Below are 24587 nucleotides of genomic sequence, written 5' to 3' on the forward strand. Positions count from 1 at the left end.
GTAGCAATTAGTAAATGATGAGGGATATGATCGTGGGGAAAGAAGAGAATGAGATGGATGGAAGGATGGATAGATAGATAAGTAGAAGATATTCTGAGTTGTCAAAGGCATTGAAGCCGATAACTAACACCAAGCGAACGGGTTTCAAGAGTGGATATTGTAATAAATATCAAGCTTCTATTGCATATCAAATTTCATATAACGCCGATGCGGGGAGAAAGGTAAAGCTTGGAAGAGAATTTTAGAATGTTCTCGAGTTGGATAATTTGGAGGTTTAGGTTTATCGAAGCGATCGAAGGAAAGGAATGAAATGAAATGAATGCATATGGAATGTGCAGCTCTCATTCGAAACCACCCTTAACCCCGATAAAATACAAAACATCCAGGTCATGTAACTCGGAAGACACAGGGCGGCGGGTCAGCAAAAAATAGGGATCCTGACTCATGGGACTGGTGCACATGTTTGGATGATGTTGTTAGTGCTTAAGTGAGCGTGCGAGATGAAAAGAGCATTTGACGCTCCGTGTACCAAGTATGTACCGCCCGGAATAATAAGGTAATAATGCCGGTTGGGGCTGCCCGCACACGGCTGCACTGCGGTTGACGGCTGTCAGATGTATTTTCCAATTGCTTAATTGAGATGGTGAGCCGAAATAGACCGACCAAGGGAATAGGGGGTGTGATATGATGTGGCTTTTGGAAGTTTCGGGTGATGGGTTGCCTAGATGGGAATCCGACTTGTGTAGTGGATGATTTGGATTTATTTAGGAGGTAGTATAAAACATGTATGAGAATGGATATGAAATAGGGTATTTGGAATACTTGAATCTATCACTCGAGTAGAATGTTTGATATGGAGTGAGAAGTTCAAATTTGGATGATTGTTTAAATTTACTTAATGAAATACCCTCTTTATGGTAGGTGAATATGGTGAAATGAGATCTGTGTTACTTTTTCAATCCAACCAGTGATCCTTCATGAACCTATCAAATACGATAGGACTAAACTACGAAAAGGAATGTTCACCGTTTATGATAACTAACCGGGATTTCGATGGTGGTGTGCATGCTTTAGATACACTTGGGAGATTTTCTGCACAAGCGAAAGATGCACAAGGGTGTGGGTGGTGGCACTGAGTGACTGAGATCCTGGTTACATCTCGAGTTTTGTTGTACTGTTTGAGGAGTTGAGCATGAATTAGTTTACTATGAATGCTGTAGATGTAATTGGGCATCACGTCCTTTCTCGCATGTCTTATAAGTAATTCGTAATGTACCTAGTATCTGCCAGATGAACATGGGCTTAATTAATTCCGAGAGGTATGATTGAGGCTGTGATACATACTGCGTACACAAATATCTTAGCTACCGTGCGCAATGCATGACCATGTTATGGTGGATTGTGGTTAAGACCGCCGCACCACCCTCCCATATGTTGTATGAACGGATGGAGAAACATGTTCTTCCTCTTCGTTTTCCAAAATCATAAACCACGAGAATATTTATTGAACGCCTTTTACAGTCTTGAAATGTTTGGGTACGATGCCCCAAAGTCTGTGTGCATCAGCGGCTCGTGGAACATTCAGCAGCAACTCAACAATCCGTTCATCCAATAATCCATCCATCCATCCATCCATCCATCCATCCATCCATCCAACCAACCAATCAACCAACCAACCAACCTTCACCCAACCATTCTCTATTCAATAGATGCATCAACACTAATAAGCCTTGAGTAATTCAGAACCGAACCGGCTGAAGAACAACCTTGAGTACCAGTACATACATTAATCCCCTAAAGACCCCTGACACTGACACCACACAAGTGCCTGTGCAGTTGAGCATTGTCATCCATTTCGCGATCCCCCATTTCCGAATGCAACTGTAACCCTCCATCACCGTAGTGCACACCATCCTCGACTGGCGAAACTGGCTTACCCACACCTTTTTTTATATTTTGTCGATTTTCAAGCCTCCACCACGCCGAACAACTCCACTTATTTTCACAAGGGAAGGTTAGGGACACACGCAAAACCCCCACAATATTCCCCAAGCGACTTTACCCACATTGAACAGCCCTTGAAAATTAAGACAATCAGTGGATGTAGAGTAATATTTTTGGCAGGGTCATCTATTACGGAGTAGATTCCATCGAAAGGGTCGTTCGGCTCTCGACTAATAAATGGTCTTTTGCCGGCTTTGTTGCCTTTGAGGCTGATGATGAGAATGGAACAAATACTTCAAAAGGTCAAGGTTGACATCAATTAATTCGACTTTGCCATTGTAATATTTCCATTGGATCAAACAAAGATTCCCTTTTCTTTTCTTTCCTATGGCTTTCTTGGCGAATAGTTTAAATTCGGCGGCTGCAAAGCCCTGCAACAAGAAGCGGAGGAGACTAATTTTAAGTCGAGGATGATAATCTGTTATCTAATATTTTTTAATTATGATCGGAGTTTAATTGTTAATGGAGATTCCTTCTTTAGCTCTTTCGGTCTTTGGGACAACTTCCCTATAGAGTTTAAGACTTACGAATTTCAATCTAATCTTCCGACGCTAGTGCGAGTGAAAGCCTCTAAAGTATCCAGCCCTGAGCCGTCAGCTTGGAGGTCACGTGCATATAACCGTGCATGAGATTTGTTCTTTTTTAAACCATGCTAATAGGGAAAAGAGAGATGGGGCTGTGAGGAACTTGCCTTAATTAAGTAGCAGTCTACACGCGTTTCACGTTAGTATTCCAGTCTTTATTCAAAGTGGGCCAGTGAAGCCCAGAGAGCTAATCCCGCCATTCGTGTGGTTTCCGTGCCCTTAGTAGTTTAGCTTCTTGTCTAGTCATCTCCAAACGTTTTTAGTCCACTTGCTATTATCTCATGCTCCACATTTTAAAAGTTTATTTGGGACTAGCTCTGGGTTAGGGTTATTGTGAAAAGTGGGTCCGGATTTTCTGTTCCAAAACCAAGTTGTCCCTCGTCATCCCAGATGTAGAAGAATCTTTTCATTTTCGACTGTGCAAAAGTGCGAAACGAAAAGGACGATACTACTCTCATCAACGACAGCAACTTCACAATCTGTCTTCTGATATCACAAAGGACGTTATAGACTGTGGTACATAGATAGCTTCGAATTAGCTTTCACACTATATTCACTCAAGCTCGAATTCCCATCATTTAACCCTGCACGCCACGCCTTCCGTCGTCAAACGAAGCTTTTCGGTCGCATTACTCCCGATTACCACTTCAGTTCGACGACTACCACGTAGGGGCTTCACGATAGAGAATACCAATCTTTCTGAAAAGCAATTGTTGTTATTGTTCTTGAGGATTAATCGATAAGAGAGACCTCGCCAAGCCATTTACATTGAGGTGGTTGGGCGCGTAATCGCCAGCACATAATTCCGACGTACAGTTATTCAAAATTTGCGATCGCATGCTATAATTACTGATGGCAGCGCATCATCCATCACCCCCAGCGGGTATGCAATTGCACCATCCTCCTCATAATGGCCCTGCTCCACCTGGGATGGCTCAACAGCCGCCGAATTGGCAGCCTGCTGCACCGCCAACATCAATGCAGCAGCTCACTGCCATGAATGAGACAGTATGGCTTCAAATAGGTAAGAATCATTTCTTTTATCCTCGATTTAAACCCGCTAATGTGTATGACAGGAAGCTTAGCAGAACTGCTAGGCAATCTAGATGAGGCTATGGGCGCATATGAACATGTACTTCGCACGAATCCAAGATCTATACCAGCGATGAATGCCATCAGTTCTATCCTTCGTGCGCAAGAACAATTTGCCAAAGCAGTTGAATATTTACAAAATATCCTCAAGTTTGATCAGAATAATGGAGATGTTTGGGGTAGTTTAGGTACTGTGGCCTTTTTGGTGATGCGCAATTGATGACCGATCAAATTTCTAACATTTTTTAGGTCACTGCTTTTTAATGATGGATGATTTACAACAAGCATACTCGGCTTACCAACAAGCTCTGTACCATCTCCGGGATCCTAAGGTTAGTGAATTAGTGCGCCATCTCAATCTCACGTCTAACCATTCACTCCAGGAGCCTAAACTTTGGTATGGTATTGGAATACTATATGATAGGTACGGTTCTCTTGAACATGCCGAGGAGGCATTTTCGCAAGTGATGAGAATGCAGCCAGATTTCGAAAAGGCAAATGAGATCTATTTTCGCTTGGGTATAATTTATAAACAACAGCAAAAATACCAACAGAGTTTGGAAGTAAGTCATCTGAGTAAAAGGTTATGACATGTGTTCCTAACTATTTGCAGTGTTTCCGATACATTGTCGCTGTACCACCAACTCCATTGACAGAAGAAGACATTTGGTTTCAGATCGGACATGTTCATGAGCAACAAAAAGATGTAAGTTTGAAAGTCGGAATGTGATTGGATGATTTTGACAGATTGGTTGTAGTACGATAGTGCCAAAGTTGCCTACAAGCGTGTTCTCGATCGGGATCCAAAACATGCAAAGGTCCTTCAACAACTTGGATGGCTGCATCACCAGCAGAGTACTAGCTTTCAAAGTCAAGAGCAGGCTATTGAGTATTTGGAACAATCTGTCGGTTCCGGTAAGACTCGTCAAATATGATCGGTCTCACATTTTACACGCTAACACGTGGCAGATCAAAGCGATGCACAGAGCTGGTACCTCCTTGGTCGGTGCTACATGTCACAACAGAAGTACCCCAAGGCATACGAGGCCTATCAGCAAGCTGTTTATCGAGACGGACGGAATCCGACTTTCTGGTGCTCGATTGGCGTTCTGTACTACCAAATTAACCAGTACCGAGATGCGCTTGATGCATATTCCCGCGCGATACGCTTGAACCCGTACATCTCCGAGGTCTGGTACGACTTGGGTACACTGGTAAGTTTGCTTCATCTTCTAGCCGGCCGTGTTTGAGACATTGTTAATCGTTTTATAGTATGAATCATGTAACAACCAGATCAACGACGCTTTGGATGCTTATCAACGTGCTGCCGAACTTGATCCCAACAATGTTCACATCAAAGCTCGTTTGCAGTTATTGCGCAGTGGACAGACCAATGGTATGCCAGGCCAGGCAGCTGCTCCTTTGCCACAAGATGTACATCCTCAAGCTTATCAAGCGTCTGGCGCTGTTGGGCCTCCTGGGCCTCAGTGGGGAAGCTCTGCTCCTCAAGCACAAGCTCAAGGACCACCTGCAGTCAATGGATGGGGAAGCAGACTTGCTGAAATTAATCCTCCTCCTCAGCCACCTAATCCTTATGAACAACGCCCAGCTGATCGTGGTCCAATTCCACCGGCACCACGAGTACCAAGTCCCAGGCAAGATCAACAAATGAGGCCATATCCTGGTGCTGATGCCCGTCAGGCACTCCCACCACGTCCTCGTTCACCTCCACGAGCTCCCATAGATATGAGAGAGTCTAGAGATCCCAGAGATCCAAGGGATCCAAGAGACCCAAGAGACTTAAGAGATCTTAGAGACCCAAGAGATTCTAGAGACGTTAGAGATCCAAGAGATCCAAGAGATCCAAGAGAATTCAAAGCAGAATTCAAGGATCCTCGCGCCGACCCTCGCGCTGACCCTCGCGCTGATCCTCGAGTCGCGGACCCTCAACCTCGTGACCCCAGAGATCAAAGGGATCAAAGGGACCCAAGAGATCCAAGAGATCCCAGAGACCCTAGAGACCCTAGAGACCCAAGAGACCAAAGAGATCCAAGAGATCCCCGTGATCAAAGAGATACACGTGACCATCACCCCCTAGGTCCTTATCCGGGCCCTGGGGCGGGAGCAGGATCAGGAGCACAGCCGCCTCCACCTTCTCATCCACAACAACCACAAGGACCTCCTTCTCAGCCACAGAGAGTTGCGAATACAAACTACGCTCCTCCACCTCCAGGTCCTCCGTCCGTAATACCACCAGCTCAAAATGGAATGAATGGTGCCGGTCCTGGTCCTTTACCCCCTTTCGGCCGTGTTAATAGTCCTCGACCAGAAGTTCGACCAATAATTAGTGCAACCATGCCATCTCCCAAGACCACTTATCCCAACCAACCACCATATCCACACCATACTGATATCCCTGAAAGAAGTGTGATTGAAGGAGGTGCCTTACCACCGGTACCCGGCTTAGCTGCCCCAGAGCCCGTTGCATCTGCAGATCGCGGGGATAATAGACCACCTTCTGTAGGTCCAAAGCGAATGCGTGAGTGGGAAGACGAACCTGCAGTGAAGAAGCCTGCTTCAGATGAAAATCGTGCTCGACTGGAAGACATGCATCATCGAAGACCTTCTACTCCACCCAGAGACCGGGAACAATTCCATCGTAGCTCCTCCGAAGCTCGTCGTGCTGAAGACCAAAGAAGAATTGAGGAACAACGCCTCGCCGAAGAGCAAAGACAAGCAGATAATCAAAGAAGAGTTGAGGACCAGCGCCGCGCAGCTGAACAACGTGCAGCTGAGCAACGCCGTGCGAACGAGAATTATCACCCGTCAGAAGCTGCACATCACCCACCAACCCATGGTATGCAAGGCCATCCAGCAATGCAACAAGATTCACGCCCACCGCCTCCCCACACATACGAAGTAGGCCCACCGCCTTCTCTGCCCCGGCAAGCTACTCCAATCAAGGAAGTTGCAGTAGATGAGCGTGATCGCCAACAAGTACCAGTATCACAACAGCCATCTCTAGCTCAACGAATGGAACAACCTCCACCTGCTCCAACACAGCCCGCACCAGTTAGCGAGCCTGAACGAGCAGCACGAAAGATGGATGTAGATGAGAATTATGATGATGATGGAGATGAAGATAAAAAGGGGGGAATTGTTTCAGCACAAGCTTCAGGACCTCCATCTGCAAGTGGTGATCCGAAAACTACTAGCCCACCAGGAGTTAATGGACACTCTGCAAATGGATTACCTAATGGACAGCCAAAGGTTGAGGCGGCTATTTAGAATAATTTTCAAACACTGTGCCTTATTTAACGCATCGCAAATATGTACTTGGTCTTGTTTTCTTATTCTTTTAACTCACTTTGGGACGGAGGGAGGTATGAGATGGTGGTGGTAGGCGGAAAACTCAAAACTCCCTTTTAGTTTCTTTTCTGTTCCTGTTTATGATTTGATACTTTAAGGAAATTTTATTCTCAGGAGGCAAGAGAGAATTTCATCAATCATGGTTGGGCTGGCCTGGGAATATCATGGGAGATAGGGGGATATATCTCTGAAATTGTGGAAGGTGGGAAAGAGGATTGGGTGGGAGGGAGCGAAAGTGATGTGAATGGCTGTGTCAATCAATCAATGCATGGAGATACTGGCAGCTTACTCGAGTTTCTTTTGCGTGTAATGTTTGTATGTATGCACAGTGATGGAGATGGAGATGGAGATAGTGTGGACCCATACATAGCATGATTGATATCAATGGAAGTGAGATGATGGTTGATTTGTTGATTGATGTTTTTATGTGATTTGTATGATGTGATGTGATGCGTATGGTGTGATTTAATGTGTAGGATAGGATGTAGGTGATATCGTAAATTAAAAAGGGGTCTTTAAAGAATATTTTGTTTCAAAAAAAAATATCTCGCAATTGAATTGGGTATAGATACTAGATAGATACAACAAAGACAATTAAGTCTTCAAGAAACAAAATCATCATTGAGATGGAAAAACTCCCTCCCCCAATATATCGATCGCTCCGCCGAGATAAATAATCCTTGAGAAATATACAGACCAAACTCCAAGCCAGCCACTCACTGCACTCACTGCCTCAACTTATAACAATATAGTACACTTAACTCAACTCTTCGGTATCAATCCATCCGCAGCATCACCATCTACAAGTGCTTTTCACTACTTGTTGTTCTCCTGCTGCGCAAACTACCACCATCTTCACTCATACCCTCGAGTCTCAAACTCGTTCCTCTACTACTGCGAGCCCGGATGCTCATTGCCGTTCCCTTTCGCTCGCTCAATGCTTTGGACCACCTCTTCTGATTCTTGCCTCCATCGCCTATTTCGTCGAATCCGAGGATTTCTTTCAGCTCGGGAATTTCAGCATGGTCTCGTGTGTTTTTCATTCGGTGGCACCACGTTATCATTTTATCCTCATATCCTTCATTTTCGCCGATCTTATCACCATTTCCTAATATACCTCCATTGGCGTGCATCTCAGGGTGTTCATCGGTAGGTGAGGAAATCGGAGTAGCCATTCGTACGGGCTCGAATAGAAATTCTCCGCCTACTTGTTGGTAATCGCCTCCTTGGAATAATTTGCCTCCTTTGATTTGTTTGAGACTTTGTACTACGCTCTGTGCCATTCCTAGTATTGTTGATCTGCGTTGATATTCAGGTCTGCTGCCTAGATTTAACGTGCGCATCATTCCTAGCTCGTCGTATAGCTTTCGGGTTGGATCTGCGTATATTGGGAATGGACACTTTGTGGCTTCTTGGTACATGGGGATTAGAGATGGGCTGCCGCATCCTACTACTGCGATGAAGGTAGGAGTGTGGAGTTGGAGGAGGGAATCTTCGGTTATGGATGCCGCGAGGGTTCGAAGGAATTCTTGACAGTTCTGGTAGAGAGCACAAAAGTTAGGTTAGGTATATAAGGTAAATTATGCAACTGGAGGGAAAGCTTACCCCGCAGAAGAAGTGACGGATGAAGATAATTAAGACTCTTCTCGCTACATTCGGGCCTGAGTATAAACTTTTAAACGGTCGAGTCTTTCCATCTCTGTCTAAAACGATCATACTTTCAATCTTCCTCAGGATCTCTTGCGAGGGTATCTCATTATCCGTATTGACATCTCCCACGAATTCAAACTCGGGATCGATGTCATTGAAGGAGGTATCTATTGAGGACTTTGGAGGAGTAGCTCTTGACGACTCCATGGTTGATGTATTTGGAGGAGTAGCTCTTGACGACTCCATGGTTGATGTATTTGGAGAAGCTTCGAAAGATTTTTCATTCATCATTCCTTCTTTCTCTGTGGATGAATAATTATTATTATTACTGATGGCAAATCGAGTTGCAACGGGTGAATCGGACAATATAACCATAACTTCGTTCGTTCGCATGAAAGTGGTCGGTTCTTTGGTTTTATCTGCGTCACTGATTCACAATCGTTTATTCTTATCGAGGCTTAGACAATTTGGGTTCTGAGTTTGAGTTTGAGTTTGGGTTCTGAATTCTGAATTATTATAAAAAGTTGAAAGTAAAAATATATATATATATCTTCTTCGTGAGTTCGTAAAGCTGTGTGTATACATAATATTCTCTCCTGAAATCCTGAATCCTGCTTCCTGAGTACATACATATACCTATAATTAATAAAAAGGTTCCTATTGTCAGTTTAAATCCTCTTACGTGTCAGAGTATCTATATCAGGTCTCAGCCTGGTTTCAAGGAGGATAGCCATGGAGAACATTTTTCCAGTGCTCGTTGAAGCTTCATTTTTGGTCCAATTTAATTGGAGAACAAGATGTAATTTGTGGGATGAAGGGTAAAAAGCGTATATTTATTCTCCTGGTGCTGACGAATAAGGTTATCGTATCAAAATCAAGATGAATCTTGAAGCGCTTTTAAAAATATTTTCTTAGAAATAATGAATAAAAATAAAAATAAATATTGGATCTGCTTGAATGTGCTTGGACGTGCTCATCCGATGTTTTATGTTTTGCTTTGGATTTATCAGATCAAACAAGTCGATTGGTGATCACTGGTGGATAGACCTCGGATGGTGACAAATCTTCTGTGCGTATATGGCCAGTTAGACGATGCATATCCAAATGTTCGAGCAACTTCTGCAACTGGCTGCGTGTACTCCTTACAATCTTTTCTCCGTATCTAGGATGTGTATGGGGCGTAGAAATGCATCAGCTGGAGATACATAATGTACGCAGTACGCAGTACGGCGAATATGGTGTGAGAAGAAGATCTACGAGTCTACGAATCAGATGGGAGGGAAGTTGGTAGGAGGAATCAAAGGAGCAAAGAAACAGAAAGCAAAGAAATCAGGAAAATGTATAGCTCTCGTAAAGTATTAACGTTACATCTTTCTTTCTTGTCTGAAAACATCTCGCATCACTTTGTACTACTGTATGCAACTACGTGGAACGTCGGTGAGTAAGGTAGGGCGTCGAATAGGCAGGCTTGTAGAGGATGATCCGACCGGTGAGCTTTTGTGGTGTATGGTAGCGGCTGTACAGCACACAAATCGCTACTAGATACTTACTACATGGGTTGATTGGGATCATCACCCAGTAGATGTTAGGTATCATGTTACTTTTCGATATTTCATTTCTCCAATTCTGGATAGCAAACTCAAAGCCTTATGAAGTAATGTGTGAAAAGTTTCACAATGTTTTTGTTTGTGTGTCCGAGAGAACCAAAATGAAGGGGGTAATGAGGGCGAGGCGATGGGGGCGGGGGCATTTTCCTACCCATCCATCTCTCTTATCATAAGGACATGTCCCCATCTCTTTCCCAATTGGTCGTACCTGCATTTATTAAAAATATCCCGATGAGTGGCTGTGCTTCCAGCTGTGTATCCATGCAGTCTGCATCTTCTGCCTAATATTGATTTTCGGATATCAATTGAACAGATCCAATCCATCCGATCCCATAATTCCATTTGATGTTGTCATTCGAATTCTCCTTCCTAAGCTTCCTTGGTCAAACTTTAATTTGGGCCACTTTTTGGGCCACTTTGTTTAGACATCATGTCTGACAGTCCACTGTCAATTGCTGCTAGTATCACTGGTTTGCTCACATTCGTTGCAGCCGTAGTTGCTGGTTTCTATGCACATGCGCTTGGTCTTCGCGATGCCATTGATACACAAGCCGAGATATCTAGTGCATTGGATAAAATATATCTTCTCGAAACAGAGACTGATATGTTGAACAATGCATATCTAGCTTCGCTCATTCGTCAACCTGATCGAAAATATGGGACGGGCGATTTCAAGTATTTCCAAGGACTTTATGTACGCTCTTTAGAACGAATGCGAGTGATGGATAGAGAATTGAGAATGAGCGCCGAATTGGTAACCAAAGGGGATGGATATGGTAGGATTTCTAGAGTGAAAAGAAAGGCTGCTTGGATGGCCTCGAGAGCACGTATTCAGAGAGACATCGATGAGAGGAAAACCGAGAGCATAAGAATCTTTCAAATACAGCTTGCCATGTTATCAGCGTGAGTTAGACCAATCGTTCATTTCTGCTCTTGTTGGGAACTAGCTCAAGGATACTTGCAGGAAGATTGATGAGCTATCTTATCATCAAAACAATCACAACGCCACCTGCAATGTCATGCTCGCTAATACGGGAGACTTGTCAAAGTATGTGCTGTTAACGTCCGGCGCCAAATACCGGACCCCAAAATTAAACATTTGCTAATTCAATCAATAGTGGCATCATGAAAATACCTCCGACACCCCCGTCCCCTACACTTTCGACTGTCACGCCGGACCGGGAAAAGATAAATAGTCATGCACAAATATTAGCCACGCCAAGTCAATACTACACGCCTTCAAAAACGTCGGACTTAGCTCCACTTATGTCGCTTCCATTGAGAGTATGAGAGTATAAGATTCGGTTTCGTTCCAGATAGTCCAAATTCAAAAAGAGTTCTTCCTAGTCCCGCGTCAAAGCTTCCGCTTCATTTCACCACGTTGATTGTAACCTGGTTACCGGATGGGAAAGATCTGTTCAGCTCTTAAATAACCTTGTCCCGAAAAGACTAGTGTACGCCTCGCCACGCACATGCTCGGCGGGGCATTATTCCTGTTGCACCATTAGTTCTCGGATCCTTATCTCCAATTTCAGCTCCGAATTTATTAGTTTCGATTTAGGATATATGAAAGACAACTCATAGGCTTCACCGTTGCATGCGACGTCAACTTATACTGGTCATCCCCTTGATTAACCGGATGATGAAGTACACCATTCTTATCAACAAGTCCGTTGTGGGCGAAGGCAGTTTACGATAATTGCTATCGACGCATCGAAGAAAAAGTCAATAGTATTTGAAAAAGATTGAACATTGCCCCTTGCAGTTGGACACATGAAGTACCTAAAGTGGATATCCTTTGGCAGGAAGGAAAAGTACGTGGCTGATTCTCAGTACTGTCCGCTTAGTCCCACAGTTGATACTAACATCTAAAAGGGCGAAGGACGATATTGCCAGCGTCGACAATATCAAAAATGGTAGTAAACTCGGAAAACGTAGGAGTTCAATCCTAAGGAGGAGGTCTTTATCGCCAATGAGAACATCATCGCAATATGCTGTTGATACTTGCAAGGATGTCGTCATTGGATCCACATTGGAAATACCTGGGACCAAGACGTCCACAGCACCACCAAAAGGGGCAAGCCTCCCAAACAAAAGAAAGTCTTGGTATAGCAAATCAAGCAAGAAGTCCGAAGAACGCAGACCCAGCTCTACAAATCAGGACAGCCCCCGAGATCAAACTGGAGCCCTCAAAGATCTAAAGGTTACCACCCGACAATCAACGAAACCTACACGGAAAGAAATACCTAAGACCTCTTCAGAAAACCCAATCACAATCATCGTCACATCACCGACATCAGATTGCGATGGTCAAGAACAGGACTGGAGTTCTACCTCCAACCGTGCATCATCACTCTCATTATCATCACTATCCAGCACCTCCAGTCTTGACACCACCCGTCTCATGCCCCCCTCAACATCCACATCTACCCCTACTACTCAAAGATGCAAGAAATCCAACGAGGCACCTGAAGTGAAAAAATGGCTTATCGGATGCATGAACCGCAAAGCCGATACCCTCCCTCGAAAACTCATTTATCGCATGATGGATATATATAATATCAAAGAAAACGAGCTTGATCCGAAAATGCTAGAGAAGCTTAGGGAAGGCATTGAAGATGAGGGGGTAGTATTTCAAGTCGACGTGGAAAATGAATCTGATAGTAATAAAAAGGAGGAGTTCAATGGAGTGGAAGCTTTACAATCATTACGGACTTCTTTTCGTTCTCAGGTTCAGGGTGAGGGAAAGGGAAAGAAAGCGGGGAAGGATATCTCGGGACATCTCAATAATACGATCACGACTAAACAAAGTTCCAAAAGCAGCAGCAGCATTAATAACAACAATACCACCAACCACATAAAACCAACCCAACCCAAGGTAGTCCCAGGCACAAACCCAAGAGTCTGGCAAAACCCCTCATCGCGCTCTAGAAATTGGCCCACGACCAATATCAACACATCACACGGTGTTTCATTTCCCTTCCCGCCATATACACATACAAATACACATCCATCCACGCTGGCAAAACAACGCGCTCTCTCCTCGAAAAATAACTCCCATCTACATAGCGTGAATGGTTATTCGAAAAGAGGAAAGAGGGGCTCCTCGACGATTTCTCTAAGTAGTATTCCGGAACATGGTGTTAGTGTGGGGTTTGATGTTTATGGGTTTGATGTGAAGGGGAAGGGGAGGGGGAATTGGAATGGGAATGGGTATGGGAGTGGGAGTGGGAGTGGGAATGGTAGATGGGAACAGAGGTCGGGGAGGTCGAGGAGGGCTTCTTCGGATTTGGGGGGTTCGGGTTCGGGTTCTGGTGCGGGTGGAAGGGGAGAGGTAGGGAGGAGTGCGAGGAGATGATGGGGGTTTTTTGGGTGAGGGGTATGGATATGGGAATGCGATAGGAATGGGAAAAGGAATGGTAAGAGAAGGATGGATATGAATAAACAGGTCGGAGTGGAAAGAACTGTGCTCATGAAAGCAAGCAAGGAAATAAGAAAGGAACGAAGGAAGATTATTTAATCGGGCTGGCTACATTATATATTCTTCGCTGACTGCCTAGGCGTATTGTACTGATGTACGTATCTATGTATGTAGGTAGGTAAGGTTTGGTATTTAATGTATATACATCTAGTTTTTATCTATTTCTTATTATATAATATAATATAATATATATCACTACCTATCTGTATTAAACAAGTTAATATAGGTTTATATAAATTTATATATCAATGAAGCGAAATAGATTTCTTGTAGAAAATTTTCTAAGATTTTATATAATCTATATATTTTCGATAGACTTTTTCATGTTCGTCAAATTCATCTTTACCCCTTCTATCATTTATATACAGCACGATTCCTCATTCTCGAATACTAATGTTTATTTATATTGGTGATAAAATATAATTGATTGATTTTGACTAATTATATGAATGATAATAAATAGATAAAATACTATCTATTTATCTCAACTCAAAACCAGCTTATGCCAAACAGAAAGATACGCTGTGATACAAGTAACACATACGTACACCCTCTCCTAATAATGACACAAACCCCCAACCTCCTCATCCAAGGTCCAAGTTCCAGCCAATCCACCCAACTCCAATCCCCCATCCGTTCGTTCATCTAATTTTCCCACGAAGAAATCACCCTTACCCTTCGTATCCAAATCTCTATTCATGACTCTCCTCGCCCAAGAATCAATTGTCGGCTCTCCCGTTTCATCTCTCGCTTGTTTCAAGAAAGGGATAAGTGCTGTACCACCTGTGCCTTTTAATTTTCTCTTCTTCTCTTCATCATCGCCTTTCCCGCGAGAAGCTGTGGCAATATCTACTTTTCGGCTACGATTTGCTTCTGGACTCATGGAGCGGGAATGAGAGCGCGATTCGCGTGATTTGATGACAATGTAACGAGTGACGATTGCGATGTGTTTATCGCGGAAAGTGCGCAACATGGCGAGACAAGCATCGTATGCGAGACATAATTCATGATTGTCGGTATGCGCTTCGACGTAATCACGAATGTTGGCCACCACGGTCATGTCTTCGAGGAATCGTCGATGAGCTCCCGGCATGTATTTTCTCATCTCGAGAAGGAAATTATGTTTGGTTCGTGGAGCGCTACCTTCTACTTCACTTTCGGATGCGGCGTCCTTTTTTTCACCAGTAGGACGATGTTCTATGCCTAGAACAATGTCGAAGAATTGAAGAATGGAGCTCTGGGCATTGCTACCACCAGAGAGCTTTCGATATTGACCAACTCCATTACCTTCATCGTAGAAAACCCCATTTGGTAGCCCTGCTTCTTCCATGTTTCTACTACCAGCGAGAAAAGGACGAATTCGATGATAAAACACATGAGGATCGCAGCTTTCATGCATGCGCTGAAGAAGTGTTCCAAGATCATCGAGCCTTTCCGCAAAAGTTCGAAGACAAGATGTAACAGTCCTGCTATCATTCTTACGAGCCGCCTCAATTGCTGCAAGCATGAGGGGAAGAACGGGAGCAGCCCGAGCCTCGATCGCCACCGAGACCAAATAAAACCAAGACTCATCAATAGAGCCCGTGAATGTGGTTAGAGTGGCGAGATTCTCCAAATTGTCGACATGTTCATCTGCGAACAATGGTTTGAAGTTCCAAAGACAGACGGCAGCATATGTGGCGACCGGTGGTACTTCCAAGTAGTTCGAAATATGTAAAAGGGGGACCGTAATGGATGGCGGCAAGTGCTGTAGGTTCAAAACAATTAGCACAAGGCTCTGACGCTCGGAAATTGCGGAAGGAAGTGTACAAACCTCTTCAGGGCTATCACCACCCCAGATATAGCTATGCGCCATGAAACATAACAACGAATATGCTCTTCGCCATTCCGAATCATGTTCCAGACCGGCGGTTGAAAGAACAGGAAGACGATCAATGACCTCGCGCAAGCGTTTGCTCAAGATCAAACCTTGAAGGTTCGCAATGATGGCCTCCCATTTGTTGTAATATGGATCGGGAAGTCGTTCAAGAGGTAAATCAGCCGGAAGAAATCCATATTCTGGAGATATTCCGTATTTGCTGAGTTTGGGAAGTGGAGGAAGCATGGTCTGTTGGGGAAAAAAAAGAGAGATAGGTTTAAAGTATCTGACCTGACGCAAGGAGTATAGGATCTTTTATCCAATACTCCTCAGCCTTTTCGATAATCTTTGTAAGTGCTTTGCATATGAACTGCAACGTTGTTGTGTGCAAAAGGCAGTGGAAATATGTTTCGTTGAGGAATGTTTGGAAAGTTTACAGGATATCTTTTGGAGGGGGAGATGGCCCCTCATATATAATAAAGAATGATGTGAAAAAAATAGACTTTCCGCTTAGAAAGCACCATTTTCTCGGATTTTGCGGCATCGGCTCATTCATACTAATCATTTTTCCTTTTAAGGTTGTTTGGTAATTGTCAAAGAGTTTCTTCCATTTCTCTAGTTGGGTTCCTTACCTGGGTAAAAAAGAGTAGGCTGAATGAGTTGGATGGAAAGATGATTGATAGTTATTAGATTAATGATCTGATAACATAATGACATAAAACATGCAACATAACATCAGGATATAATATGACTCTCTCTCAGATGATTGAATATATGGTCGGATCAGATTACTGATTGATAACATTGATATGGCATGCGACATGCGACCAAACCCTCAGCATGCCACCATCAATTAATAAATTTAGGGCCCGAGTAGAACTACTAGGTAATGTTTCAGGATACCCTGCGACCGGCACATCGAATACCCTACCACATTTTGATGCTGCACAACGTTAACGTTTAATCAATTTATCACATGATGGGTTCCAGCCACCACCCCACCCACCCATCCATCCATCACATCACCACCTTCTGAACAGCTTCAATAGCTATCTAGCTACTGGGTAGCTAGATCATTCAAAGCTCACTTACTAATATAATGGCTGGTGTTCAACAGCGAGTTTTGAATTGGTTATACAGTGTTCTTACAAGTGTATGTAAATCTGCTAAGGATGCATGTATCAGTTCACTCATACTAACTCACAATATAGGAATACCGAGATGTGAATCGTACATATAATGACGTCGCCCAAACACTTTCTCAATATACCTCATTATCCCCACGAACGGATGTCTACAGTATGTGCTCCACCTACAGACTTTATAAGAAGCTCAAATACTAATGCGCAGGTTTAATAGCATACGAAAATGGCGCATCTTCACTTCTCCTTCATCTCTCTGGCACCCTACCTGTAAATTTCCGAGGCACCATCTACAGATTTCCGATCGCGCTATGGATACCTCATGCATATCCGCAAGAAGCCCCATTGGTATATGTGACACCGGTGGAAGGAATGGTAGTAAGAGCAGGTCAACATGTAGATCCACAAGGGAAGGTCTATCATCCATATTTAATGAGGTGGCCAGACTATTGGGATGTGAGTCGCATGACTTGACATGTTGAAACTTGTGATTGGTTCGCAGATATGCTGATGAATTGAACTATACAGAAGTCCAATGTACTTGATTTTTTAGCGATTCTTCGAGATATATTTGCCAAAGAACCTCCTGTCATATCGAAACAGCAACAAAATCCCCCGCCACGCCCACAATCGACAGCTATACCTCCTCCTATACCTCCACTTCCTCCCAATGTAGCTCGACCAATACCAAGCTCAGCTTCCCCACGTCCATTGAATGACGATCGACCCCCTCCTCCCCCACCGAAACCTACAAACAGTGCCACACCATACTCTCCTTCAGGTTCCTCGCGGCGAGATGTTGGGCCGCCATTACCCCCGTTACCTACGCAAGTTGGATATGATAATAGCAAATATGGACCACCAATGCCACAATCGCCAAACAGACAATCGCATACTCCACAAAAGAGTAGTGGTCTACGTTATGAGAGTGCTCCTCCATTACCGCCTCAGCAATCCAGGCAAAACTTACGGGAACCATCATACAGTCCTGTGAGTCCAATAACTCCACCAGAAGATCCATATAGACAGTCCTCATACTCTCAATCATACCAGCAACCCCCTCAGCCCCAACAACCTCAGCAAGCTCCACCACAAGTACACAACCCAAATTTTATTCGGCAACCTGCCCCTCAAAATGGTAGACCTCAACCACCGCCTCAATATGTACATCCACAGCACCAGCAGCCGCAACAACCATACCCTGGACATCCACTACAACAGCAATGGCCTCAATATCAGCAGCAGCAATACCAACAACAGCCCGCGCCACCACAACCCAAAGCCAAATCTCCACCACCAACCGACCTTCTTGATGCCCCATTAACTCTATCCATTCCCGACGCTTCATCTGCCAACCTTCCCGCTCCACCTGTTCCACCCAACCCAGAAAAGGACATGCTCCTCCACAAGCTCGCCAGCGCATTACACTCTCAGCGCCTTCATCACACCACACAAACCACCTCTTCACTTCCAGGCCTCCAGTCGCAACAAAAATCCATGCTCAGCACTCTCAATGCTATGCAATCTGAACTTAGCGCTCTAGAATCCCTCTCCGCCCTTCTCACCAACAACACAACCATCCTACACAACTCACTACAAACTGCTGATCAACTTCTCCAATCCTCTCAACATCGTACTCGTCCCTCCATTGATGAACTACTCGTCGCACCAACAGTTGTAGGAAACCAACTTTATGAATTAGTATGTGAGGAGAGAAGTTTAGCGGATGCGATAGATGTGTTAGGCAGGGCGGTTGAAAGAGGAAGGATCAGTGGACCAACTTTTGCAAAGATGACGAGAGGATTGGCTAGGGAATGGTATTTGAAAAAGGCATTGATTAGGAAGATTGGGAGGGGAATGGGGTTAAGTGGGGTCGGAGGGCTTGGGTATTGATATTTATGTTGAAGAAATGAGGAGATATAATCAATGAGAATAACTAGCCTTACTCGGAGGAGTGCATACATAGTATGGTATCACGGAAGATGAGAAGTTATTCGAACAGCGAAAGCGAATTACTACATAAGCAAATAGTATGTATTTACGCATATACATTCAACACTAGTAAAGTAGACATTTGATGTGTCATAAGATGAATGGATATTTAAGAATACTTCCAGTTCTGCTCGAGTATCCCAGATGATGAATCACTATCTCTATCTCTATCTCTATTTCTTTCTCTTTTTATTTCCAATCCAACCCAACCAATTACAACACAGCAGAAGAATATCTAGTACCTATCCTACGTAAACAAGCCTCCAGACTTTCAAACCTTCAAACCTCCCTCCTATTCCCTTCCTCTTTAACCCCCAAAGTCCTAAAACACTCATAAAATGATTCCCTCTTTTTACCCCTTCCCCCCAGCTCCAAAATACCTAATAGCATTTTTCCAAATTATCCATCTTCTCTCTCAAGCTCTATCCATTCCTCACCTCACTTCCTCCTCTCCATTTTCCTCCCCCTACTCCGTTCCCTCTCATCAACCTTCTCCCTATCCCTACAAATCTCCACCATCCTCTTCATTTCTACCGCTCTCAAAGGTTTAGGTTCTTTTAACCCACATTCTGCTTCTTTTACCACCATTTCTAAATCTCTATTTAAACTCCCATCATTCTTTCTTTTTAAACTCTCATTCCTCCTCACTCCCTTTTCCTTTTCCTCACCCCTTCCCTCCCCCGTTCCCCACCCAACCAATCCATCCAGATCCAACTCCCCATCAATTAACCCCCCATTCCTCTCAATTTCCCTCTCTACCTCATCCCAATCAATACTATGACTCCCGTCTCTACCCATATGCATCCTCGCATCTCTCAGTCCTCGTTTGATCGGTAAATGACCCAATACATCTCCCTCACCCCGGACTTCATTCCACCGACCAACCATATGTTGTCTATTCCCAATTCTGGGTTCCCGACTTTGTGGTCTCGTTTTCGTCGGTGGGGAGACTTGATCAATTACTTCAATGGCATCAGCACACTCTTCGACCTTCCCCTCTTCTTCTCCCTTCCCCTTCTCCTTTCCCTTCTCCTTTTCCTTCTCCTTTACTTTCCACTTCTCTCTCGCTAAAACCGCATTTGGGAATATAGGATTTATATTCCTCTCATCTCCATCTCGAGTAGGACTCATCTCAAAACATTCTTTCCTACCATCCACCAAAGTCCTCGCAATCTTACCATTCGCAACTTTCCCACTACTCTCACTATCCTTCTTTTTTTCCTTCCCAGGACTAACAAAATCATCATTTTTCCTCGAAATCTCCTCAAACATCTTCAACTTTTCCGCAATCAAACCATTTCTTATTTGTTTCGGTTTCTTAATACCCGATCGCGGCCATGTCTTAACTGCTGATTTCTCAAGCTGTGATAATATCGGCGAGGCATCTACGTCTATCATGTGAGGTTTTCCCTTAGGTGTTTGTAAACGTCCCGGTATCGCTATTCTCTCGGGTGTTTCCAATGGTAAATTAGATACCCTCTGCACCAGCGTTTCAGATAGAGTATGTTTCCTCGGAGAGGGAGATTTAGGAGTTTTAGTACGTGGAACGGAAAGAGGAAGAGCATGCTTGGGAGTAATAATCGCCTTCCTACAAAGACGCGATGAGAAAACAGGAGGTGGTGGTGCCGGCGGAGGAGTAGGTATAACTGAAGAAACTTCCCCATCTTTAATTGGAGATACTGTTCCATGATCTGTATCCTTAGATGCAGCACCTGGCAATACGGTAGAAGCAAAAGATGCACCACCATCAAATCGCAATCTCATATCCGCGACTTTCGATTTCGATCGAAAAGAAGTAGTATCCTTGATTCGTTGAGGTTTCCTAACATCATCTTCTTTCCCGTCGTTTTTGGGCATAGGAGATACCTCGTAGCTTTCTTGTAGAATAGTCTTCTCTTGATTTTGAGCTTTTCGTGCTTCAGCTTTGGCTTGGTATATGGCTTCAATTTTCTCAGTGATTTGGTTGCGTCGACTATCAACATCTTTCTGGATGCCCGTCTTGGGATCTTTGCGTCCGGGGATAGTTCTTCCTCTTGGTCTTGAGATTTTCGGGGCGTCGAAATTTCGCGTCGGTGTAGTGTTTACCTCGTATCGAGCTAATGAACTACCCCGAGGACTTAGGTCAACTGGATATGAAAGTCAGCATTACTCCCGGAAAAGTAAATCATCGATAGGATAATTAGTTGTGGAAACAAAGATATTGGTTAAGTCTTGTGAAAATAAATCAAGTCATAATATAATACACATACCTTTCGTCTCCGAATTAAGTCTACCAAATAGATGCGGCTTCGTCGGTAAAGTATGAGGTGAAATAGTAATCGAAGATCTCGTCTTTTCCGACGATTCTTGAGATGCTAGAAAAGGATTTGGAATTGCCTCACCAAAAACTTTTCTTTGCTTCCTTGACGCTGGAGGTGAATATTGCGATTTAGCAGGTGTTGAAAATATACTTTTCTCTCTCGCCAATTCTGATGTCCTCGAGAAATTTACCGAACCCGCGAGTGCTCCCTTGTACGCTGGGGTTTGGGTGTCGATGCCTGTTGTGTAAGAATTTGGGGAGGATTCAACATTATGATGATGCAAATCATGATGCGAAGCCAATTTAGATGGCCTAGTCTTTAGAGGACTTGTCTTCAGAGGACTCGAGGAAAATTTCTCGTCGGGACTTCCGTCGAAAAAGCGTATTCGGTCCTTAATCATGTTTCCTATCTTCTTATTCGGAGACTTTTTTGGTAGCGCATATGCCGGGGTTTCGACTTTCGTAGCATTCCTATGTTTAGACGTAGATCTCGGGGAAATCTTCCGATTTTCACTCTTAGACGGGGTCTTAATAGCTTTGAAAGACTGCTGTGGTGTCCTTAATCTTCGAGATTGGAATTGCCTATTTTGAGATCTGAGCATCATTGATTTCGTACTACTAGGAGTATCTCCCCAGGTATTAATCCTCAAATATTCATCAAGGAAAACACTATCATCCTTCGATAAACTCCTACTCATCGGACTCAAGATTGTCGATAATCGTTTCTGTGAAGAATCCCTAGTTCTGCTTCTCTTTCGGGGAGAATTCCGCGCTGAATGTAATGGTGCCGGCTGCAGAGCAAGATCTTGAATCGGAAGACTCAACGCATCCATGGCTTCGAATTTTCCAACTAGACATCGAAGAGCGGATGTTACTATGGGTTTTGACCTATGGCATATCAAATATTAGTAGATATGCTATGAAAACGTGCAAATGGGCATCTTAAGCCAACCAAGGTGAGGAACAGAACATCTCACCGGTGATAAGCCTTATGATTACTATAACTCCACCCACGAGTAGGAGTAGAAGAACCATCAATAGAACCATGCTTCGATCTCGCTCTTGTCGCGGAGGAAAATTGATCATGGGTGCGATGAGCAGTACGATCATGAGTGCTAGGACCCCGGGAATCATGATAGGACATATTTGTCTTTGTGGAATCGCATCTACTGGCTGCGGTGTAAATACTGGGAGGGAGACAAAATCAAATAGTAGGGGATACTATGATATGGACACTGCAGAGGAACAGTCAAATAGTTATGTTGTGTGGAATGGCTGTTAATATGGAGTTGAGACTTTGCTCTGATGTGGTGATGTACTGGTTTCGTGATGGGATGTTTGAGATGCTGAAATTGCTCTTTCTGTTTATGATGGGAATTATTAGGTGCTAGGGAGTTGCGAATGGATGGCACTTGCCAAATCTGTGAAGAAGGGAAGTAAGTCATTGTATTTAAAGGGGTCTTGATGTGTAAAAATGGATCTTTTTATCAAGAGATCTGTTGAATTAATACTATTTAATACTATGTATTTCCGTTGGTAAATACATTTGAAGAACTAAAGTTTATATCCGATCTGATTCCTTTCACTTGTGCAAATATTCCCAACGCTCCTAATGCCATCATGGGCCCCTTCCTGATATATCCATCGCCACCATCTGACTGCCCAACCTATCCTCATTATCAACTCAAGGGTAGCTCACGCATAGCTGTAATCAAAATCCACTCAAGCCTTCTGAACACCATACGACCTATCAATACGCACACCCATAGCCTCCAGATCCAACTCCGTACTATCTCGCGGAACATATCTAGCCTGACTATCCACCACAGAATCAAATGTAGTAACCTGTTCCATAGCATTACTACCCTTTCTAGTAGCATTACTTCCTTTTCTGGACTGGAAATCAAGACGGGAGGATTGTGTTGTGGCTTCACTAGTACATGTCTTTCGTGAGTAGGTTACCGATTGTGAGTCGTATGTACTGCCGGAACCGGTAAGATTGGACATGTCGATTGAGGACATTTCTTCATCGGTTGCCATGCTGGCCCAGAGTGAAGAAAGGGGAAGTAAGAGCGCGACCATGGTGAGAGCGATTGAGCCGGCTTCTGGGAATGTTATGGGGGTTATGTATTCGAGGACGGCGAAAATAGCTATTGGAATTAGTTCGTATTCAAAACTAGACGGGGAAATGGAATCTTACAAGGAATAACCATCGTGCAGCCACCCATAGCAGCGAGAATTCGCACAGCGCTCCATTGTCTCCATCCATTTCTTCGACGATTGAAGAGAGTCCATATCAACTTCCCCGTAAACACGATGGAAAAGAACCAAATAGAAATCGTCTCCGTAACCAATGTCCCCTTCGCCAACCACTGCATTGGCACAGAAGAATCAGCTGTTGCCAAAATAGCCATGGAGTTGACGACTGTTGCAGCAAATCTAAAGCCAATTGCCAATAGAGCAACGATACCAGAGAGACCAGTGAGGACAATTCGATAAATTTTATCTAAGCCCTTGCATACTGTATAAGCTTGAAGATACAAAGACATATTGACAGTAATTGTCATGCAAAGAGGCATGACACTACCAGCAACACTAGACGCATAAGCCGACCTCGGTACTCTGCTAAAATCCATTGTGAAAGCGGCGTAGAAATCATTAAAGCCCTGGACAAAATAAACAGCAAAGAGCATAGCGCGGAGGAAACCAAATATGAGAGAGAGGGTATTGAGCGCGAAGAGAATGGTTCTGCGCTTGGCGGCTTTGGTAAGAACGACGACGACGAAGAACATCAATAAGCATGCTCCGGCTTGAGCACCATAGTTGATACAACTAGCCACATTGTAGTAGTAGAAAAAGTCGATGTCGGGAGGGGTGATAGATACATTTGTGACGCCATCGGCCATGAGAATGTTAATGGTCTGGGTGAACGGATCGAAGGTAGAGTTATTAGAAGCCATCTTTCTTTTACCGTTTCCGTAGTTGTGGGAAGTTGTAAGTATGGTTCGGGTATCAAAGTAGCAGAACGCTTCGAAGGAAAAATGTAAAGAGTAACTGCAAAAATCGCTATGATGGAATAATCAAAGTATTATTACTAGTAATGCAAGCTTGAAAGGTTGAAGGCGTTCCAACTATATGTTCATGAGTTATTTGTAGGAGGAGAAGAGGATTTATATTCAGGTGGTTCCAGGAGCCTTGAAATAGATACGGCACCACAAGTTGTACTCCCAATGACAGTGTCTCGAGATAATAGCAAGGGCATTACTCTACCATAGTATTGTGGATATGATAGTGAATTGCGAGGATCAAGGTCTTGATATTATCACCGGAATATTACAGCTAAGAACAATGGAACTCTCCTTAGTACTGTTCGAATTTACCGAAATAGTCCAGTTTGACACGACATTTTGAGTACGAAAGAATAAATAGAAAACTTTGGTAGGATAAAAATCAAAGAATAAGTAATTTGTTGCTAATTTTAACCTAGACTACTTAGCAAGATCAAATTG

The 24587-nt window shown here is 43.8% G+C and overlaps 8 protein-coding genes across 8 annotated transcripts; 3 read left to right on the forward strand and 5 right to left on the reverse strand.

The window, feature by feature from the left end:
• Positions 1-955: 955 nt before the first annotated feature.
• On the reverse strand, positions 956-1234 carry SS1G_10303 (predicted protein; the record flags this gene model as incomplete). Its single annotated transcript, XM_001588706.1, has 2 exons — positions 956-983; positions 1044-1234. The coding sequence occupies 2 exons, from the start codon at positions 1232-1234 to the stop codon at positions 956-958; spliced, it is 219 nt and encodes a 72-aa protein (XP_001588756.1).
• A 2206-nt stretch (positions 1235-3440) lies between these two features.
• SS1G_10304 (hypothetical protein) lies at positions 3441-6968 on the forward strand (the record flags this gene model as incomplete). The annotated part of the gene is made up of 8 exons (XM_001588707.1): positions 3441-3612; positions 3674-3859; positions 3930-4012; positions 4064-4243; positions 4294-4386; positions 4439-4595; positions 4650-4894; positions 4953-6968. The coding sequence occupies 8 exons, from the start codon at positions 3441-3443 to the stop codon at positions 6966-6968; spliced, it is 3132 nt and encodes a 1043-aa protein (XP_001588757.1).
• An 881-nt stretch (positions 6969-7849) lies between these two features.
• Positions 7850-8945, reverse strand: SS1G_10305 (hypothetical protein; the record flags this gene model as incomplete). Its single annotated transcript, XM_001588708.1, has 2 exons — positions 7850-8587; positions 8655-8945. The coding sequence occupies 2 exons, from the start codon at positions 8943-8945 to the stop codon at positions 7850-7852; spliced, it is 1029 nt and encodes a 342-aa protein (XP_001588758.1).
• Positions 8946-10736: 1791 nt separating this feature from the next.
• On the forward strand, positions 10737-13664 carry SS1G_10306 (predicted protein; the record flags this gene model as incomplete). The annotated part of the gene is made up of 4 exons (XM_001588709.1): positions 10737-11209; positions 11425-11590; positions 11955-11974; positions 12182-13664. The coding sequence occupies 4 exons, from the start codon at positions 10737-10739 to the stop codon at positions 13662-13664; spliced, it is 2142 nt and encodes a 713-aa protein (XP_001588759.1).
• A 679-nt stretch (positions 13665-14343) lies between these two features.
• SS1G_10307 (hypothetical protein) lies at positions 14344-15891 on the reverse strand (the record flags this gene model as incomplete). Its single annotated transcript, XM_001588710.1, has 2 exons — positions 14344-15534; positions 15601-15891. The coding sequence occupies 2 exons, from the start codon at positions 15889-15891 to the stop codon at positions 14344-14346; spliced, it is 1482 nt and encodes a 493-aa protein (XP_001588760.1).
• An 853-nt stretch (positions 15892-16744) lies between these two features.
• SS1G_10308 (hypothetical protein) lies at positions 16745-18680 on the forward strand (the record flags this gene model as incomplete). The annotated part of the gene is made up of 4 exons (XM_001588711.1): positions 16745-16798; positions 16857-16944; positions 17005-17243; positions 17316-18680. 4 exons carry the CDS (start codon positions 16745-16747, stop codon positions 18678-18680), a joined length of 1746 nt encoding a protein of 581 aa, XP_001588761.1.
• A 537-nt stretch (positions 18681-19217) lies between these two features.
• On the reverse strand, positions 19218-22222 carry SS1G_10309 (predicted protein; the record flags this gene model as incomplete). The annotated part of the gene is made up of 4 exons (XM_001588712.1): positions 19218-20905; positions 21029-21187; positions 21230-21966; positions 22056-22222. 4 exons carry the CDS (start codon positions 22220-22222, stop codon positions 19218-19220), a joined length of 2751 nt encoding a protein of 916 aa, XP_001588762.1.
• A 578-nt stretch (positions 22223-22800) lies between these two features.
• On the reverse strand, positions 22801-24038 carry SS1G_10310 (hypothetical protein; the record flags this gene model as incomplete). The annotated part of the gene is made up of 2 exons (XM_001588713.1): positions 22801-23228; positions 23279-24038. 2 exons carry the CDS (start codon positions 24036-24038, stop codon positions 22801-22803), a joined length of 1188 nt encoding a protein of 395 aa, XP_001588763.1.
• Positions 24039-24587: the final 549 nt, after the last annotated feature.

The sequence above is a fragment of the Sclerotinia sclerotiorum genome, genomic scaffold (assembly GCF_000146945.2).
Source record: "Sclerotinia sclerotiorum 1980 UF-70 scaffold_15 genomic scaffold, whole genome shotgun sequence".
Lineage (NCBI taxonomy): Eukaryota > Fungi > Ascomycota > Leotiomycetes > Helotiales > Sclerotiniaceae > Sclerotinia > Sclerotinia sclerotiorum.